The sequence below is a fragment of the Nematolebias whitei genome, chromosome 2, assembly GCF_014905685.2.
Source record: "Nematolebias whitei isolate Nwh7 chromosome 2, NemWhi1, whole genome shotgun sequence".
Classification (NCBI taxonomy): Eukaryota; Metazoa; Chordata; class Actinopteri; order Cyprinodontiformes; family Rivulidae; genus Nematolebias; species Nematolebias whitei.
In genome coordinates this window covers 4,070,450-4,092,008 of record NC_056499.1, presented here as the reverse complement: position 1 = coordinate 4,092,008, position 21,559 = coordinate 4,070,450, and the positions used below count along the sequence as shown (strand labels likewise).

The 21,559-nt window shown below is 39.8% G+C and overlaps 1 protein-coding gene across 1 annotated transcript in view; it reads left to right on the top strand.

Annotated features, from left to right (window-relative positions):
• The window catches only part of sbf2 (SET binding factor 2), a gene marked incomplete at its 3' end in the record, with an annotated part of 115,177 nt that overhangs the window by 19,596 nt on the left and 74,022 nt on the right, over positions 1-21,559 (top strand). The window contains 1 exon segment of the mRNA XM_037689557.1: positions 20,012-20,149. Coding sequence (XP_037545485.1) covers positions 20,012-20,149 — 138 coding nt within the window.

Below are 21,559 nucleotides of genomic sequence, written 5' to 3'. Positions count from 1 at the left end.
CATCTAATCTTTATATTGAGTTTCTTAAGCCAATCATACACACTCATTCAGGTCACTTGTACTCTAAACACGTGGTACTTTATACTCATAAGCCTATGGGAGACAAAGTTTTGATGATTTTTTTTGGGATTTGAATACAACCATTTGGACTACAAATTTTTGTTGTTACAATCGGAACTGTGGCATTTCATTATTTCTGGTTGTACGTTACGTTTTTAAAGCCCTGTGTCACCAGTATACGTTTAGGCCTTTGTCAGTTGTAAACTATGCTTTCATGGACCAAACCTGATCTCATTAAATCAATTTAATCCCGACCACATGGCTTGATAACGGACTACATTTTTAGACTGGAAAACAAATTTTAAGAATGAAATGTTACCCGCAGCCTGAAACTGAAATTATTTTCAGCTGAAAATGATACGTTTGTGTCAGTGCTTGACTTGTAGATGAATTTGTGCGTATGTGTGCTTTGGATGAAGACTGATAGATACCTTGAAAGTTACGCCCGAGAGGTCAAGCACATTCCAAAGCACCGCAGAGTTCAGTGTTGAACATGAAGGTCAGTCCATTACATGCACCCTGCGGACAACGCTCCGTCAACAGGCTCATTCCTGCTGTCTCCAATGAAGTCATAATTCCCAGCAGAAAAACAAAACGTCTGAAGATATACGCTCCTATCGGTCTTGTTTGATCATGTGTCATAGACCAAGGCAACTGTACTGTAATGTGTATCGTGTAATAGGACCCTCTTCTTTAATAACACAATGTGGTGTGTTAAAGTGTCAGATAATGAATAAAGGGAATCAATTATCTGCAGTTATGTCAAAGGATTTTATATTTAAAAGATAGAAATTGTGATAAGATGCATATTTTCTGTTTCAATGTCTGGGAAAATCTCTTTAATTCATAATAATTTTGATGAACTGATTGGGGTGAAAAAAAACATCATCTTGCCCTTTAGGCTGTTTTCTTTCCTGCTCTTGCGTGCTTCAGGTCAAATTCCTGTGTGTTTTTAAGGACACTGACAAATGGATGATCATTATTCTTCTTGTGGCGCAGCAATAATTTAGTATGATTTTAGTAACTGCATATTTACTGGTTAGGTTGAATTTTAATTTAATTACATAAAATAGTTAGGGATGTGTGGTTTAAATGTTTATTTTTAATCATCGTGGTCAGAAGTTTGAGATTGATGACGCAGTAGCTGAAATGAATTCTAAAGACATGTTTATACTTTAACCTTTTATCTGTTGAAAACTGTCCCACTTTGATTATTGTCTCTCGTCGTGGAATGAAGAGGGGTAACTGGAAATGTCCATCCATCGATATGTCCATACGTGCATGTTGTGAGCATGATAACTTGAACTTCAAACTAACTAACTTCCATTTTATGTGGCTACGTCTAGGTGTAAAAAATGTTCATCTCAAAAATTGGGTTCCCACATCAAAATCCAAGATGGCTGTTATATATTTATGTATTGATGTATTGTGAGTTGGATAATTTAAGCATGCTGACTTCTAATTTAATGTGTAGCTGCATGCAGGTGTAAAAAAGGTTACTATCAAATTTAGGGTTGCCAAGTATACATATACTGTGTAAATGTACAGTATGTTTGGTTCCTCTCAGAGCTCAGAAGTTATAAATACTTGGGTATTTTGGTCGATTCACATCTCCCTTTTAAGCCTCATGTTGAAAACTTGGTAAAGAAACTGAAAGTAAAACTGGGTTTCTTTTTAGAAATAGATCCTGTCTAACTCTGAACGCTAGGAAACACCTTGAAACTGCTACTTTCCTCCCCTCCGTTGACTACGGTGACATTATTTACATGAACGCTCCTGCAAGCACCCTGCAGACACTGGACGCTGTCTATCACGGTGTAATAATGTCCTGAGAGCGCACGCTGTAGCTGCACTCACGCAGAGACATGTAGGAGGAGATGTATGAAGGCAACAGACCAAGAAGTGATTTAAAGATGAAAATGCACCAGTATTATTAGGTGTTATTGTAGGTGTTACTACTTATTTAGGTGTTGATGTTGGTAGATCACCTATTCTTACCTTTAAAATGTTGCAGTTTTTTAGTAATTGCAAAGCCTTAACCTAATTCTCAGACTGTTCTTCAGCTAAATTATAACTCAAGTCCATGGTACATTTAGCGTGGATGTTCTCTTTCATGGATTGTTTCTTCAGCCAGAAATAAACAGACTGATCAGTTAGCCAAATGATTAGGTTGATCTCTGCCATTTTAAGGTATTCAGCATTAGCCATGCCTGAACTTAGCATCATAAAACACTCTTTGGCAGCTAGAACAGTGTTGACACTTCTCCTTTGTGTCATTGTGTTTCCTGCAATATGGCAGGAATAATACCATATATGGATACCATGGGTACAGTGGTGTTTTTTCCAGTGGACCCTAAAAGCTGACTGTAGTTTACTATTAATTTCAAGTCCTAATCAAAGTCATAGTATAGTATTGATTACATGATCACCTATGGTTTTTACACAGGTTTTTGTATATCTTTTTCTAATCACTGAAAGAACCTGCATACGCCATCCAATGCGGCAAAATCGCCTCTCGTTGACGTAGCTACGCTACAAAATTGTGCAGCAAAATTGCTGGCATTGCCCTACAGAACCTCACTGACCTAAGATGAGGTCAGTGAACAAGGCCAGGCTGATTCTGGCAGATCCTGATCACCTACGCCATGGTGACTTCATGTTGCTTTCATCTGGACACAGGTATCTATTGTTGCCCAGATGTAGGATGAACTGGCTGAAAAACTCATTTACAGTAGTTCCTCGTTTATTGTGGGGGAGCCGTACCCTGAAGCCCCACAATAAGTGAAAACCCGCCAAGTAGGAATAGTTGTACAAGTAGTAGTAGTTTATATATATATATATATATATATATATATATATATATATATATATATAAGCTCAGAAAGAGCACAGCATGTCATGATTTCCCTCTGTCTGCCTCCAGCTGCTCTCTGCCACCTGCCAGTGCTCTCGGCCACGCCAACTTTGCCACTGCAGAGCGGAGGTATGACACGCTGCAGGAGGGAGCTTCTCCTGCAGCTGTGGGCTGCACACAAGTGCAGCAGGTGCTAAATAATTTTAAATAATTTATTTTAAATAAAAATTCCATGCCGATCGTGCGGTTCATCCATCAGTGAGTCACTTGTGTGTCATGTCCAATCTTACTTTGAAAAACCGCGATAGAGTCTGCAACAATTGAACCGTGAAGTAGCGAGGAGCTACTGTATCTCTAGTGATCGTGCTTCTCAATGAACAGTGGTGATTTCTGTACTGTTATTTTAGTGTCCTAATATCTTGTCTAGTATGGATGTTTTATGTGTCCACTGACTGAAACAAATTGCCCCTTGGGGATAATAAACATTCTTGAACTTGAACAAAAGTTCGGTTCGGTTCTGTGGACGTGGCAGGGTGCTCCTCTTTTATACTGGTAGGAGACACACCGGTGTGTGCGAAAACGAACGTCACACAACCACGTGACCGACTGCTAGTTGACTGGTCAGTTTCAGATGGAGTACACAAGGCCGTTTACTTTAAACAGTTGCCAATATTTCTTCAATCAATGGTTCTGCATTTTTAATAATGTGGTACATTCTAAACTAAACTTTTTCCCAAATCAAAACAATTTGGCTTCTTTAATTGACCATTAGTTGCCCTTTTTAAAATAGAAATTAAATATGTTTGAAAATTCCACACTTTAACTAATATGTCAGGGTATTTTTAATTAAAGACCATTGATTTACATAATCAAAGAACCAACTGTTAAATGTAATGTCAATATTGCAAGAGTGTGATGAAAAGAATAGTCTGATTTCACAAAGACATTTACACTGTGTGCTATTTTACAGTCTCCTCTGGTCATAGTTAAAGTTTCAGTCATATTAGTTGTTCCTGTCATCAGATTTCTTTTGCTGTGACAAGCATAAAATGTTGCTTCATTAATAGATTTTTGTAAGACATAGTCATTGTCTTTAGCAAAAAACAGATAAAAATGAATGTCTCAAAAAGCTGACTACAGCGCAACAATAAAACTAAAAAACTTTTAAGCTCCTTCAGAAGTTTTGCCATAAAGTTTAGAAAATCTGTATTAGGGTCCAGCTTTTTGGTGAAGGAATGTGACCTGACGTGACCACTTGTAAATATTTGTGTCTTTTCCCATTTGTGTTTTTTCTCCTGTCTAGAACTTTGACTTCTTGAGCTTTTCCCCAAATCCCCGCTGTAATGAGGAACGTTGTTCTCACTTCCTGGAAGGATGCTTGAGTTATTTAGAAAATGTGTGATCTGCTGGTGTCATGTCTTCATATGCATACGTGCACTCAGCAGAAGTGCAAATTTATAATTATTAAGAGAAACTTGTACACATAAAATTTAACAACAAACCAATTCAATTCAGTTTATTTATATAACGTCAAGTCACGACAGGAGTCATCTCAGGGCACTGAACAGAAAGATTCATATATATATATATATATATATATATATATATATATATATAAAGTTAACATTATTTATCTGAGGAGCAGACTACTTTTTAATTAATTCCATCGCAGAACTCTCATCTTGAACAAGCATGAAGGCGACAGTGGAAAGGAAAAACTCCCTCATGAGAAAGAAACTTTTAGCAGAACCAGGCTCAGGACAAGCGTCCATCTGCTTCAACCGGCTGGGTTTGGTAGGAACGGGAAGGAGGAACAGATACACAATGGCAGGTCAAGATCACATGTTAAGATAGAAAAAATTTCAAATGAAGACTGTTCAATTTTAACAATTTATTTAAGGAAATGAGGTCAATCTGTCCTCCAGTAGTCGAAGCTTAAGGCAGCATAACAAGACGACCAAGGTCATCCAGGTATATAACAACAAAAAAGGTTGAATCATGTCATCTGGACTTCGTTTTTTTGTTATATACTTGGATGACTGAGAAAACAAACTTTGTGTTTTTGAAACCATTAGTGAAAAGGCCAGACTTCAGGGGTATCTGAGGCAGGCTTGAAACACAAGAGTCAGGGTGGCTTCTGGGTAATACCAGATGGCTAGGCCTCAGACTGACGAAGCCTCTTGGATGAGGGGCGAAACGTTTCTTTTTAACAAAAAAACGAAGTCCAGATGACATGATTCAACCTTTTTTGTTGTTATATACCTGGATGACTGAGAAAACAAACTTTGTGTCTTTTGAAAGAGGATTTGCAACATGAACAGGTTGGTGGTTAACCAGGGGTCATTAGGCTTACTTTGGGCTGTTACCCTGTGGGCCTCTGGTTCCAGATTGTTAAGGGAAGGAAACTGATTTGAAATGTAATTTAAAATAGAAGAAAACTCTTTTGAAAACATTTGAAACATGAACCGGTCAATGGTGAACCAGGGACTTAGTTTTTGCATTTAGATTACCTTGGGCCGTCACCCAGCCAAACCGTGGTTTCAGACGGCTAACTTGAGCTAGCATTAGTGGCTCTGCGCAGCCTATGGACGCCTGGCTAGTTAATGGTTTTTCAAAAGCGCAGAATCGAGCTTCCAGATTAGACGGTCTCTCTTTCAGAGCCAACATAGCAGTATATCTGATACATGTACTATTATCTGCAAATGAAGTGGTATTATAGCTGAACCTTTGACACACATTGCAAGTGATGAATCCAGAAGTCATGCTAAGCTAAGGCTAGCTAAGAGCTAGCAGATATCAATACACTAATAAAAACCAGAAGTCCTGAAAGATAAAGACCACATTGGAATTGGTTTTAGGTTTGGATGATCAAGCGATGCGGATCCGATGCAGGCAGTCTCTCAGTGACAAGGAACAGAAAAACACAGTTTAAAACAAGGGCGACTCGCCTGATTGGTGATCTTTATCTCTGCTCAGCTAGCTGTATGTGCGCTGAATCTGCATAGCACAGCACTACCGGATCACGGGGATCCGGTAGTGGGGGAGTGGTGGCGCAGAGGTTAGAGAGGTGGGCTTGTGATCCAAAGATCGCCGGTTCACGCCCCAGCCCCGACAACATCAAAAAAAAATTGTGGGTGGGGTAGGTGAAACACCCACACTTGCCCCCACCCTCATTCGCCCCACCCTGGGCCCATGAGCAAGGCCCTTAACCCCCACCATCTGCTCCCTAAACAGGTCTCTCTTGAAAATGAGTTCTCGTGGCTCAATGAGACTACCTGTATAAATAAAGGCTAAATGAAAACTCGGGAAACACCTAAAATACAGTGTAAAACCAACAAACGACCAGCATGCGAAACTAACAAAGAGTTTAAGGAACAGAAAAAACTGTTAAGTAAGTAATGTAAGTGTGAATTGTATAAAATGTTTAAATTGTTAAATTATCTCGGAGCGAAGCAGAGTGTGTATTTAAGCATCCTCTTCCAAGCAAGCCAGAACTGGAAGCCACACAAGAATACTTCAGAACTTTGAGGTCAGTCTACCTGTGCAGGGCTGGGCCTTTCTGTTGCAAGGAGTCTTAATTGGATTTACTTTGTAGAAATTTGATTTCTTTTTGACATTGAAGCAAGATTTGTTTTTTGTAAAGAAGGTCCATTTATGTTGACCAAAATTGAAATATGACATCAATTAAAGTCTAAAGCATCCAAGTGTGAAAATACTTTTTAAAGACACTGTATGTATCATTGTTCTTTCAATAAATTGGATAAGCTAATCACGACCAAGCTTAAATGGATCTTTCACAATCCAATAATTCTCAGTCGGGACTGAGAATTATTGGATTTGGCACCTGGATGGTTGAGCATGAACTTTATCTTTCACAATCAGAAGCTTTGTTTAGTCAGTTTTAGGCTCTTTGCCAAACCACAGAATACAGCCTAATTATTTATTTTTATAGACTGACTCAAGTGACCATAACTTGACGTGTCACACAGCACGTCGGTCGCATGGTCTTTGTAAAAACTATTGGAGATAAACTAAACAGTGCATTCCACATCGAAGGAAACCATTCCAGCCGTGGAGAGAATGGGATCATGTGTTTGTCAGGAAGATCCACAGATGAGTAATCAATGGTTTATGTGCCAGTGAAGCTAAACATGTCAAGAAACAAAGCTGGAGCTGTCAAACCGTTAGGAATTTCCATGCTTTAAAAGCTAATCAGGGAAACGGGGAATACACAGGATGAAATTAAGCTTCAGTGCACTAGAGAACACACACACACAAACAAACTAAAGCTTTTAGGCATGCACTGCTATCCATAAAATGGCATCAATAGAGTGAGATGGTGTCACGTCTCACCTGCAATATACAGTACCAATTTACCAATAACAATTTCTAGCACAATCCTGCATCTGCTATAGCCACAACAATAAAAACACATTTATTTAGCTTCTGATAAGTTGCTCAGTGGAACCCTGTTAAATAAACTGGATGCTTTTCACTGAATGAGAAGTGAAACAGAGAACCTATTCAGTACCATCAGACAATCACCGAAATTTCACGTTAGAAGTAAAGTCACTAGTGGCTGCATCAAATGTAGCACCATGATCGTGGTAGCAAACATTTTTTTGAACATCTCCAATAGCTATGAGTTGGATGTGTATTCTGAGAAGTGTTATTTTTAATTACATTTATGCACATGACATGTATCCAAAACACCAATACAAATATTCAGCAGACAAATTAACAGATTGCAGTTGCTCAGCTTTGTTGCCACTTGGAGGCACGTAGTGAAAAACACATGTAACATCTAGTTTTCATTCACATTTCCCCCCTCCCTTCTTGTGACCTGCTTGACTCCGGACATGTCTATTGATTGATTGATTGATTGTTGATCAAAACATCAACTCTAGAAAACAAACAAACAAAAAGCACATTATCTGCTTGCTTTTAGCACTTTGGCTAACAGCTGATGACAATGCCTCAGTATATCGTTATATTATTTTTGTAAGACATCAGTAAAACATTGCAGTACCACAGAGTTCCACGATAACTAAAAGCAACTTTTTAAGCACAGAGCTACGTAAAATTACAGACTTAGAACGTTTGTTGTGGTGGTTCTGTTTAAATTGTCTCAAACTGGAAGTAACTCATTCTGCTCTTGGACAAGTTTGTTGTGTGGCTGTGACGTGCAGGATGTTAGAAATTTTAACTGGAAACATTTTTAACGTATTTGGCCCAACTGGCTGACCGATCACGAAGTCGGTGCAGTGATACATTACAGTACTGTTATTCATTGATATTTTAGCCGTTATACTGAATGATAATATGGACTCTAACGATGATTGTCCAAAGCATTCATCCAACTCTCTTAGTCCCTTTGGATTTGAAAAGCTGTGGATTCTGTAGAGGCTATTTGTTGCAAGTGCATAAAATAGTTTTACTATAAAACTATGCTCTGTTACTGTATATAGTACATCTTTTATCGTAACCCAAACTAATAGTTTCTTATCCTATAAGTTCCTGTAGCAACTACCACCTTTAAGACTGCAACCGTTGTATTAAAGATGTAGGTGTTTATTATTTGAAAAGTGTTTTTGTGCTTATCTATCTATCTACAAATGTACAAAGTTAGATTTTGCCAAATATTTGTTTTAAAGTTTATTGAAAAAGTGTTTTATCTGAGTCATTTTGGCTGCCCTCTGGAAAAGTTTGGCATTATGTTTTTCAAGGTAGACATTTTTAAACTGCATTTCTATAAGATCGGTGTGTAGCCAACCACCAGTCACAACATGAGGGGGAGAAAACTTTCACTTGTGGTGTTTCATTCAAACTTCTGCCTTGTCTTGTTCCTTTTGTCTGTCAGAATTTTAGCTACAAAAAACAAACTAACCCTTAAACAGTCAGTCATCTATAACAGTAACCCAGAAACTAGCTTAATAGAACTTTACCACTTTTTTTGTTTCAGTTTTATGAGGATGCAGTTCGCAGAGAAAACCTCATTTTTCAGAGCCAATAAGCCAGATCTATCCACTAGACTTTGACTTTTAAGTGGATTTATTTACACTACTCTCAGAAAACTAAGACATTTTGTTGATGTAAAGCACGACAACTGTGAAGCTGCTATTTCTTTAATAAAACATTGCTCATTATTTTCTCTTCAGTCATATAGCCACTTTGTATTGTCTTGTTCAGCCCAGCTCTGACATTTTAGCGAGGTAACATAATGATTTTCAAAGTTTTAAAACCTTCCATCATCCATCCATTCATTATCTTCAGCTTGTTCCGAAGTCAGGTCTCAGCCCTAAATCTCAAATGAGTTGAAAGGATGTTCTGTGGATGCATTCTCATCTACCTGCCAGCTGTGCTTGAGTGCCTGACCACTGAGATCCTGGAACTATCAGGAAACATGGCTCATGACAGCGAATGGACAGGATCGTCCCTCGGCACCTACAGTTGGCTGTCCGCAGCGACAAAGAGCTCAGCAGGCTGCTGGGAGGAGTTCTGCCTGGCATTTGGACGGTCCTACAGCCCGGGGGAACTGAGAGGCCAGCCGAGTCTGGGTGGACAGATCGGACGGCATCTGCAGCCAGTTTTTTAGGATCCACTGTGGGATGGACCTTTACAAGAGATCCTTCCTGCCTACAGCCATCAGCATCTATAACATCTCTTAATGAAACGAGGATAACGAGTTAAAACAACAAATAATTTCCCTCTGGGATTAATAAAGTATTTTTGAATTGAATTGAATTATTATGTAGTCACTAAAGGAACAAAACTTATGGTTTGGTATTAGTTTGCGAAATGCAGAAGTGACACCAAGACTTGTAGTGAGCACAGCAACTCTGCAAGGGCCCTCAGAAGGCGGTGGAGGAAGCACCTGTTCCCCAGGCATTATCTTATTTTGCTCTGAAGGGTTTCAGTCTGACACATGACAACCATTGTACTGATTCACAAGAGCTGGGACAAAGTTGTTTACCCTGCTCTTTCATGCATCACTCCATGTGCTCACAAGTCTGTTTTGATGTTTTGTGCTCGCCTTTTTTTATAGACAAAATAAAACAACATGCTTGGCTTAAAAGGAAAGTATATTTTTAAAAAGCAATGTCCTCCCTAAAACACTGTTTCTGACTTTGGCGACCCCACTGATCCCGTCAGTAAACGGTAATAAACCACCAATCCCTGCACAAATCCTGACTGGACGACGTGAGGAATGTTCAGTCAAAGTAAGCGTAAAGAACTGCTTCCTTTAGCTTTTTCATTTTCTTACAGGGCCTAAAAGTACAGATCTTTTGGTTGTTATGGTATATTTAACGAAAACTAGGTTTTTGAAGGTCAAATGCACATCTGCAGGCAGTCTAGGTGTCCAGGCCAGATGTGACCTTGTTACATGTCTTGGTGAGGCTGCGTTGTGATTCACAGTACGTTGCATTTATTTGTGACAAAAGTTTGCCATTATAAGGATTAAAAGCACAAAGATAATTAATAGTTAATTATTGTATTGGGTAGATTCTTGTTTTACCAGACTATTAACAATTGTTGCAAACATAAAAGGCTGTTATTTTTCCATTGGTGTCTATTTTAATTTGGCACAATCATCATTATGTAAAAGTTGGCAGAAATCTGTAACTCTTTTACACTTCGCTTGTTATTAACTTGAGTTTTAACTTTCCGTATCCTGTTGTGTTTTCTTTTAAAAAGGCTGCCTCCCAGGTTGGAACTTAGTACAGTTGAAACAATCATTGTCTGCATGTGCGTTTTGTAGCTTGGGTTTTATTAACGGTATTCAGATTATCTGCACAACAACGTAAACCAAAGTTTGTTTGATATTCGATCTCGCATAAACGTGAAACTCGTGAGGGTTTCAAGGCTTGGGAATGTAATTTTTTTATTAACAAAAAAAGACCTATAAAATGTTGACAAGCTGGGGTAATGTAAGTAGCATAAAGCTGCCACCTCCTGCAAAACACACTAGGTCAGGTTGCTTTTATGCTTTTAATGCATTTAGGCATTGCACAATTAATTAATCTTAGAAAAGTTTTTGCAACATTTTGGACAAAGTTTACCTCCGCATTGGGAAAACAGATTAGATGCTCTTTGTTTATGCACTTTTCAATGGTTTTTAATTCCAGCTTTATCACTCTGATCTGTTCTGGGAAAATCTATGGACTTTCTTTGGGAGTTTTATAGGGACATTTCTATACTTGTGTGTATTTTAAAAAAGAAACACCCCCACCACCACACAACCCTCTCCCCAGTTAGAATGATTAGATGATGTGTTGTATTAACCTACTTTTATTAACCTAAGGTAGTATGTTTAAGGTTTGTAAGGGTCTGTATGAGTATGTGCGATCCCCTAAAGGAGCTGTTGTTTCCCGTTGTCTACGAGCTTCATGGGTTAATAGTGATGGCATGTTTTTAATTTAAGCTCTGTTTTGTCATAACATATTTGTCCTAAAATGAAGAAAATCTCCCTAAAGTATGTTTTTAGTTTTTTAGAATGGGGGGGCTTGTTTGTGAACAGCATCACATCAAAAAGTGACTTTTACAGATAGATTCTTCCCCCCTTGTGTTACATTTCCTACACATATGGTATTTATAAAGCTTTAAATTTTGCAAACGTTTACTGCCAGATGAGATTTTTTTTTCATTTTATTTTTATTTTTTAGATTGCGGTCATCTAAAAATATCCTTAAAACGAACCATATGTCCCTGATGTTGTATAACAGACCTAGTAAGACACCAAAAATGTGGATGACAGCAGGGGAGCGGAGCTGAAGAATCGACACTTCGCAGCTTTCTGTCATCAATTTTAGACTACGGGGCAATGAATTCAATCTCTCCAGTGACTGAATAAGATTAGAATTATGGTGCTATTATGGTCTGGTTGTTGACAGTTTGGTTTCTTGTAATCATCACACTGACCTTGGCTGAAGGAGCCAAGTTTGAGGGGAACAAGCGCATGCATGTTTGTGCGCCAAACCACTTGACTGAAACAGAAACCGCTGCTTGTTTTGTCCGCTGCTCATCCTGCAGACCAGATAAAGCTGGATGACCGGGCAGGCAGCACACTAGTGACCTTTTCACCCCGCTCATTCCTTCTCTGCCCCCCCCCCTCGAACCTCACACTGCACTTTCCGTCATTGTGTTGTCTTCCTGGCATGTGACTTTTCCATATGGATGAGGAAAGAACAAGCTGGAGGAAGCAGCAGGATCGTAGAACATGTTATATGTTGCATCTGTTGCAAACTTTTCCTGAATGCATTGTCTTGGCACTCGGTCTAAATTCACGCTTCATCTGCAGCTTATTGTTCTGGGAAAGATTGTTTTTCTTCTTTCAACGCTCTGAAAACACCTGCTCAAGGTTAGAGATTGAAAAAAATAAAAATTAAGGCTTATAAATATTTTAGATTTTAAGTACTTCTGTGCACAAAAATTGTGTCCCATTTGGGTCTCGCTAATAATCAGCTCTAAGGAGACAGAAAACATGTTAAGAACTTCAGTGGCTGCTCCCACTTGGATTGTAACTCAACCGAGTTATAACATAAGACTCTCTTTAAAGGATTTGCGGGATTGGGCTCATTTGCAGTAACTGGAACCCTTTAGAGGTTTTATGATCCTTCAGAGTCTGTTTGTATTCCCCCCAGTACTCTACTCGCTCGTTGTGGTCGTAAACAAAACACTTTAAAACGCTTCCCAGTCATGTGTCATCACAGATATTTACAAAAGTAACATTGAAGATGTAAGATATTGTCGCTTCTTGTTCCTTTGTCTTGAGCAGCCAGTAGAAGTTACTGCTGCCTTGGTCTTGTCCTGCTCCAGCTTGAGCAGACATTGTGACAGAATGTCAGCCCGTCTTGTTCAGTCATAACGTCTGCGGCCTTTTTTAAATGTATTTGTGGGTGCTGCTTGTTCCTGTGCGTAGTGCATCAGACTGCATATCCAGTGGCACCGGCTGAGTTGGTGAATAGTGCGGTTGGGAGCCGGTCATGCCGAGGTGCAGCGCATGATGTGGTGCAGAGTTCAGCTGGAGGGCAGCAGCTCAGTCTGCTTTGACAGCAGCACGGCGAGTGTGTCCCAAAACTCTTTTGTCATTTGACTAAAGTCTAATTTGGGAACAGGAGATGGCCTTTCGCTCCGTGGTGTTTCTGTGGGCTGAGCATAGGCTACTACGTGCTGACCTTTGCATCAGCTTCACGGCAGTGGATGTCTGTGTCATGCTACAAGTGAATGTGAAACATGGCTCATGTTTGATGCCTTCACAGTCCTTTCTTTTTCTGTTCCATTAAAACTAGTCTCAAAGTGCAGTGCCATTTGTGTTTTATTGCACTTTATAGCTTTTATTTATCTTTGTTCTCTGTTACCGTTGCCTACTCTTGTTCACAGTTTTCCCTTTTCACTAACCTAACTATAGGAGCTTTGCAATATTTTTTCCTATGCGTCTGTGCTGTCGTGTTACATGCATGCATATCAAATAAAATATGTGACTTTTTAAATCTGGTTAGAGATTTTGGAGCTGGAGCTTGATTGAAAATAGGGCTGAACAATTTTGGAAAGTATTCAAATTGTGATTTTTTTTTTTACCTCAATATTGTGATTGTGATTTAATATGCGATTATTTTTCAACAAACACAAGCAATAAATAAATTTGTTTCAGTTGCAAAAAACTCCACTGTTTTCAGCTCCGCTGCAACTTTGTTTCTGCGTTTGTTTGTGTAGCTCCGGGATAGCAACTTGGCTAAAATGTGTGTGAAGGCATTCTGTACCGCTTATCCACAGTGTTTACCAAAGCTGTAAACCCAGGCTTGGTCACTATATTAATGGGCATCATGTCTTTCACTATGAACTCCGCTACTGCTCGATTTATTTCCACGTGCAGTTTCGAATTCTGTTCATACGGAGTAATATCTTCGAACAGTTCGGTCAGTGATCCCTGTCGGCTGCTGCTTTGACTTTTACTTGAAGTTGAAGCGCTGGTCATTGACGTTCTAGCCGTGCAACCATCGTAAATGCCTTTGTGGTGTTTTTTTGAATTGTTGATTAGGGGTGTAACGGTACGCTAAAATCACATTTCGGTTCGGTTCAGTTTCAAGGAGGGCTCGGTTCGGTTAATTTTCTGTACAAAAAGGCCAAAATGAAGACTTGTAGAACATTTATTTTGAAGATATGCCAAATAAACATTACGTTTGTATAAAAATAAATAAAAGTGACCCAGTTGGATGATATTTTAAATAAACAGCACTCTTTACAATAAATAAACTATACTAACGATAATGAAAATCTTCATAAATACAATGAGCAGCAACAGACTTTTTACAATCTAACTAAGCACTAATTTTCGTCCAAAAAGACCATTTTGTCCATATTTTCTGCCAAAAGCTCAGATCTAGTTGCAGTGAATATCTCCAGCGGTGGAGAAAACCGCTCGCTAACAACAGTAGCAGGAATAGAGAGGTAGCGCTTTGCTAATGTTGCAGTGCGGCTGTATTTGGTCTCATTACTCACAACCTCTTGGACCTGCTCCCACAGGTGGAACAGGCCCCTGGACAAGTTCAAAGAGTTCACTCATCACAGATTCTTAGCTGGAGGTGATCTCTGGTGGATTTCCCTGAAGAGGAAGAAGACTCAGCTGCTATCTCTGTGCCAGACTGGAAATAAAACACAGGAAGGAAAAAAAAAACGAGTTAATAAGATTATAATTAAAAATAAAAAATAAAAAGTTAATTAGATAATAATAATAAAATGACAATACCTCTTTTTGAACGGTCATCGTTTGTTATGAGGTGGTTGAATATCCTCTCACGCTCATCATCATCATGTGCCAGGACTTTAAATCTGCTCCAGGGCTTGTTGACGATCAGTTTTAGCTTTTTCATAAAGTGCTGCTAAAACTTTTTGGCTGAAGTGTTGACGTCGTAGCGGGGCTCAAAAACTTTAAAGTCAGCGCATCAACAACAGAATACGGACATAGATCCATAACTTTAAAAACTCCTACAGCTTGTGTTATTGCTCTGGACCGATCTGAACTACCTGATAAAAGTTGTTTAAATGCTGCTGCTATCGATGTTTGCACCAACCAAGCTGCCCGTACATGCCGTACCAAAACGGTTCAATACACCCCCGTGTACCGTTACACCCCTAATGTTGATAAAGATTCGTCGTGTTACCTCGAGAGGCAGCAACAGCAACAAGGCAGGTTCTGCACAATACATGTCGTTGTGCAGCGTCTTTTGTTTTTTTTACAGTCAAATTAATTCCAAACAACGGACGTGCTGCTCCTCTGGTACCAAACTTTCTGATGCATCAGCTTCTGTCGAGCCTGACGCCGTCATGCAACCGATTAAACTTCTGCCGCTCCCTGCTCTGCTTTGCTCCGCTCACTCACAAGTCACGTAACCAGATCACGTGACCAGTCAAATCGAAGCCTTTGCGATTAAAAAATCGTTTTTATCATATTGCAATATTATTGCAAATATCATTAATTGCTCAGCCCTAGTTGACAACAGTCAGCATGTTTTACTGATTCAGTATAATAAGCTGCAAACAGACAGACCTTTGTAGAAAAGTGTTTTTCTTTTAGAATCAGAATCAGTTTATTATCGCCATGTCAATGAACGACGTTCACAAACTTGGAATTTGCTTCGACATAAGGTGCGAATAGTAGTAAAGTAAAATAAAGTGAAAATAAAGTAAAAATTAAGTAAAAATGAGAACATTACATAAGACATAAGACCTGTGTACACCCACAAATAAAGTAAAATTAAAACCATAACATAACCATATGTACACCCATACAATAGAAAACAATAAAAAAGCTTAGAGAACAGTACAGATGGAGTATTCAGTTATAATACAGATGTAATGTGACCAAAGCAGAAGTTATGAGGTAGCATTATGAGTGTTCAGGAGTCCAACAGCAGAGGGGAAGAAACTGTTCTTATGGCGGGAGGTTCTGGTCCGAATGGACCGAAGCCTCCTGCCTGAGGGGAGTGGTTCAAACAGTCCGTGTGCAGGGTGAGCAGGGTCAGCTGTGATCCGACCTGCTCGCCTCACAGTCCTGGAGACGTACAGGTCGTGGAGGGATGGAAGGCTGCAGCCGATCACCTTCTCAGCTGAGCGCACAATGCGCTGCAGTCTCAGTCTGTCCCTGGCAGTGGCCCCGGCGTACCACACCGTGATGGAGGAGCTGAGGATGGACTCCATGATGGCCGTGTAGAACTGCACCATCAGCTTGGCCGGCAGCTTGGCCTTCTTCAGCTGTCGCAGGAAGTACAGTCTCTGCTGGGCCTTCTTGATGAGGGAGCTGATGGTCGGCTCCCACTTGAGGTCCTGGGTGATGGTGGTGCCGAGGAACCGATAAGAATTTGCAGTGGTGATGGGGGTATCATTACAGGTGAGGGGGGGGCAGAGGGGCTGTGGCTTTCAATCATCTCCACTGTCTTCTGGGCATTGAGTTCCAGGTTGTTGCTGCTGCACCAGGTCACCAGCCGGTCCACCTCCCTCCTGTATGCAGACTCATCACCGTCCGAGGTGAGCCCGATGAGGGTGGTGTCATCTGCAAACTTAATAAGTTTCACAGAGTCATGGCTGGAGGTGCAGCAGTTGGTGTACAGGGAGAAAAGCAGGGGGGAAAGCACACAGCCCTGTGGAGATCTTGTGCTTATAGTCCGAGTGTCCGAGACAGCTCTCCCCAGCCGCACGCACTGACTCCGGTTTTAGCAGCGCTTTACGCCTCTTCTGCTGCCTCTTAATTTTTGTCCATCTTACAGAAATGATTAACGGTTAACTTCGAGTCCTTATTCAATAAAAAATAACTTTATGGACACTTGGCTATGATGCAGTTATTGACTGAAAACATCTACCGGTATTTTTGTTACTTGCTCCCATCTTTTTTGCAACACAAAAGCAAGATATCATTGATATTTTGACAGTAAGCCATAATTTGTCTGCAGCACTTGTATTTAAATCTTTCAGAGACCAACTCACCTGATAACAGTGAAAATTATTAAAATGAAGAGTTTTATTAGAATCCTGTACTATCTGTCACGTGTCTTTCTGCAAGCCCACAGATTTCTCATCATGCCTCATGTGTTGTCAGCCTTGTGGACACACACACACACACGTAGAAATATAGCATACAAACACACAGACACAGGATGTTATATCTCCTGTGATCTTCTGAGCTATGCGGTCCCGAATGTGTTTATCTCTTTAATGACAATGAATGGCATAGTTGGAATAGTTTGGGACAAGCTCGGAGTTTTCCGCACTTGTCCTTGGATCCTGTCTGGCCAGCACGCACACACAGGTTGAGCAGATTTCCTGTAGACTATTGTATCTGCAGGGAGATGGTGGCATCCTGGTCCGAACTTCCAGGTGGAACAACCCCCCCTTTTCCCCCTCTCTTCCTTTGTCCTGCACTCCTTCCTCTCTTCAACTCCTTTTTCCTCCTCTCCTCTGCTGTTGTTGTTCTGCACTAAGACACTGCCTTGTCACATCTTCTTCCCGTTCATCCTTCAGTTCTGCTTTATTTAACCCAGTCCTCTCTCTTGTCTCGTGTTAGACCTGCACCATTTTTAGAAGCGTTTGTCTTCCACCCACAGCAGAAACAAACCAGACACTCTCCTCTTTGGTTCATTCATTACTTTTTAACTTTTTTTTTTTTGTTTCTGTCATAATTTTAATGATAAACTGTATGTTCCTCCTAAACATCATATCAGAAGAGGCTTGTTTGTTCCCCTCGCACTGCAGATGTTTCGTGTCAGCACTGGAAATGACTCACGCTGTTGCTTTGGGACCCTAATCCCCTTCTAAAGATGCTTTTTATTATGGTAACAGTGTTTCTAAATTTCTGCGCCCAGATGTTTTCTAAAAACCTCCCAGTTTTGTCATTCCTTGGTATATTTTTGATTTGTGCAATCGTGAAATCCTCAATGAACAGATTGTGTAGATGTATAAATAGCAAATGATTTCAGATTTTTGGGAAAAAGTTTTTTAAAATTTTATTCTTGGTAGATTTTTATGGGAGTATCCCTCATTCTTGCATCAAAACTCATTCGTGTCAACTAAAACTTAAAATGGAGTTTTGTTTTTATTTTGCTGCGTTAAAATATAATAAGCTAGAATGCTTCTTTGTTTTAGTTTTTTATTGCATATTTTTATTCATCCTAATTAAAACGAGTTTTGTTTTTTTAATTTTATTCTTGGTAGATTTTTATGGGTTAGGGTTAGGGTTGCATCAAAACTCATTCGTGTCAACTAAAACTTAAAATGGAGTTTTTTGTTTTTATTTTGCTGTGTTAAAATATAATAAGCTAGAATGCTTCTTTGTTTTAGTTTTTTTATTGCATATTTTTATTCATCCTAATTAAAACGAGTTTTGTTTTTTTAATTTTAAGACCATTACTGGTGTCAGGCTGTTTTGGCGATGGCTGTCATGGAAATTCTAATCGTGTCACTTCCTGTTCTGTGCCACGTTACGTAGCTGTAATTGCTGCACTGAAACAGGATGTCCTGTTGGAGCTCTCTAAAGGGCCATCACAACTACCGGCAGCTACAACCGCTGAAGATGTGTTGACGTCCAGTTTGTTGATGCTTTAAATCATTTTCAAGCAAAGCAAAATGAAACTCTTCTATGGACAAGGGTCATATTTACAGCTTTAAAGGGTGAAGGCTTGTGTCTAAGCCAGGGGCATTCAACTGGCGGCCCGCGGGCCATTTCCGGCCCGTGGGTGACTTCAGTCCGGCCCACTTCATAATTTTTTTTTTGAGTGGGGTTTTGGGTTTGGGTTATTGCATTTATGATTCAATGCAATAAAATACACAAATTTAAAAGTCATTTTAAACTTGGGCTTATTTATATAATGATGTTAATCGCTGGATGTACGGCCCCCGAGCTGTTGGCGTTCAGAAACTGTGGCCCCAAGAGCAGTTTTGTTGAATGGCCCTGGTCTAAGCCGTCCTGTATATAACAACATGTTGGATAATTATTACCCACCTGTCATCACATGAAGCACAGGATGAATTTTAATGAAACTTACAGAAAGTGATCAACGGTTGTGCATCACAAGGATCTTGTGCTGCGACCGTGCTCAGAATCTGAGTTGGGGATTAGTTTCAGCTACAAACGCACCGAGTGTTAGGTCAATATCTGTAAAACTGGCTGTTATAGCTGTTTGTGTGTGGCGGGGGGGGGGGGGGGGGGTTGAGCGAGGAAAACTGCAAGCTTAAAGACTTTTTTTATAAACTGAGTTGTCGTATTGCATTGACTCCACAAGGTAATCAGTGCAGTAGTCCCTCGCTACTTCGCGGTTTGTTTATCACGGACTTGGTCTATCGCAGTTTTTCAAAATAAGACTTGACATGACACACAACTGGCTGACTGATGGATGAGCCGCACGGGCTGCATGGAATTTTTATTTAAAATAAATTATTTTAAATTATTTAGCACCTGCTGCACCTTTGTGCAACCCTTAGTGCTGCAGGATAAACTTCCTGCTGCAGCTGATCAGCTGTTCTCCAGGCAGAGGGGAGAAGTGGGCGTGGCCAAGAGCGCTTGCAGGTGGCAAAGAGCATAAGAGGCAGTGAGCGGAGATCATGACATTCTGTGCTCTTTTAGAGTTTAGAAACATTGTTTAAAATATTGCAAGAGTGTGGGAAGGGTTTAAAACACGTTTTTATATATATATATATATATATACTAAAATAAACATAAACTACTAATTACTTGTACTACTATTCCTACTTCATGGTTTTTCACTTATCGCGGGGCTTCAGGGTACTTTTCATTCAACCTTTATTTAAACAGGTAAATCCCATTGAGCCTCGAGGACTCATTTACAAGAGAGACCTGGTACGGATCCCCTACGATAAACGAGGGACTACTGTGATCACATTTGATTAAATCACATTTAACGGAGTGATTTGATTTAGTATTTTATTGTTTTGTGTTTTTTATGTTTTTCTTTTGATGCTTTAAAAAAATTCTTTAGATTATGGCCATTGATTTTTATTGTTAAGCACTTTGGTAAGAGATGCTGTGTTAAAATGTGCTTTCTAAATAATTTAGACTTGACTTGACATTTAGCCTACGTGTGATTTCAGTTCTGCCAGCCTGGAGGTTGGAGGCTCTACAGGGAAAGGAAGGCGCCCACTTTCTTCACCGTTGTGCTGACAGACATCGATTCAGACCGACACTACTGCGCCTGTCTGACTTTCTATGAGGCCGAGGTCAATCTCCAGGTAAGACTGAAACACCCTGTTCACACTCGGTGAGAACGTTTTCACCACGTATAAGAACGTAGTAATGTTATGTAACGTGTGCAGAGGAGTGATGGACATGTACGGCTCACGTTAGACCACTAACAGGATAAGTATGGGTTTTGGAAACTCCTGATGAGAGCGAGGTCACTAGCCTGGTTGGATGGTTTCTTTGAATTTCAGAAACCCTCAGGGGGTCTGACATTTGGGGAATTCAGATATCTGTTTTCCATTTCAAGCTTGTTGTTTTGTTTTTAAGGCATCTTTAAGGTTTTTTTTTTTTTGCTTCCATGGCTGCTTGTCACTTGCGTGCTGTCTCTCAGGACTGCAGGCAATATTAGAAAACAACAGCCAGCTTGGCTCCAGTCTAATAAATTTAAAGTTGGCTGGGAGATTCTCTTGTAAAGGAAAGGATGGACCTGGTCCTCCCTCTGGTGCATTTAATTTGTTTGCTCTTTTGTACCAAATTGAGTTTGACTACAGATTAGTGGTCATGGCATACATGTTCCACACACCCATTAATTATTAGTTACGACACAAATGCTCGAAGAACAGTTTTACACTCAGGAATGGTCTTATTGCCTTTTCGTTGTGCCAAAAGCCCACAGAATGCCGAGGTAATCGTTTCACTGTGTGGGCCTTTGTAGGAGGCCTTAAATGGATCTGTCACTTTGCCCGCTGTGACTTCACATCTTTCCACATGTGGACGGCAGCCGTCAATCACACTCCGGTTAGATCAACAAAACCATTTCAAGTCGGATTTAATTTGTGGCCGTGCATGAAAAAAAATGTGTTGACTCAATTCAAAAACGATGAGTCATTTTAAGAATTTTTAAAACATTGGTTTTGTTGTGTTCAACTGTGTTTTACCTTTTCAGCTTTTGCTAATCAGAAAGATAACACACAGACTTTGATCGTTTCCCTGACCAAGGCACATTTTTCCATTTACCATATTTTTTGCTGTATAAGTCGCTGTTTTTTAGACATTTTGATCGCTGTTATTTTTGACAAACTAGTCAGAGTCAGAGTTTCTTTATTGTCATTCGCACCTCATGTGGTACATGTGGTGGAACGAGATTATGTTCACAGGGTCCCAGTTACATCCGACAATAAAATGTAAAAGAAAAACAGTAATAACATCTAAGATATGAACTGAGAAAAACATCAACTAAATATACACTAAGCACTAATAGTATAAAAACATTACGTTGAACAGCAGCACGAACATGAGTTTATGTGAGAAGTTGAGCACGCATGAACACAGCAACATGAAACAGATCAGCAGCAACATGAAACAGATCAACAGCAACATGAAACAGATCAGCAACAACATGAAACAGATCAGCAGCAACATGAAACAGATCAACAGCAACATGAAACAGATCAACAGCA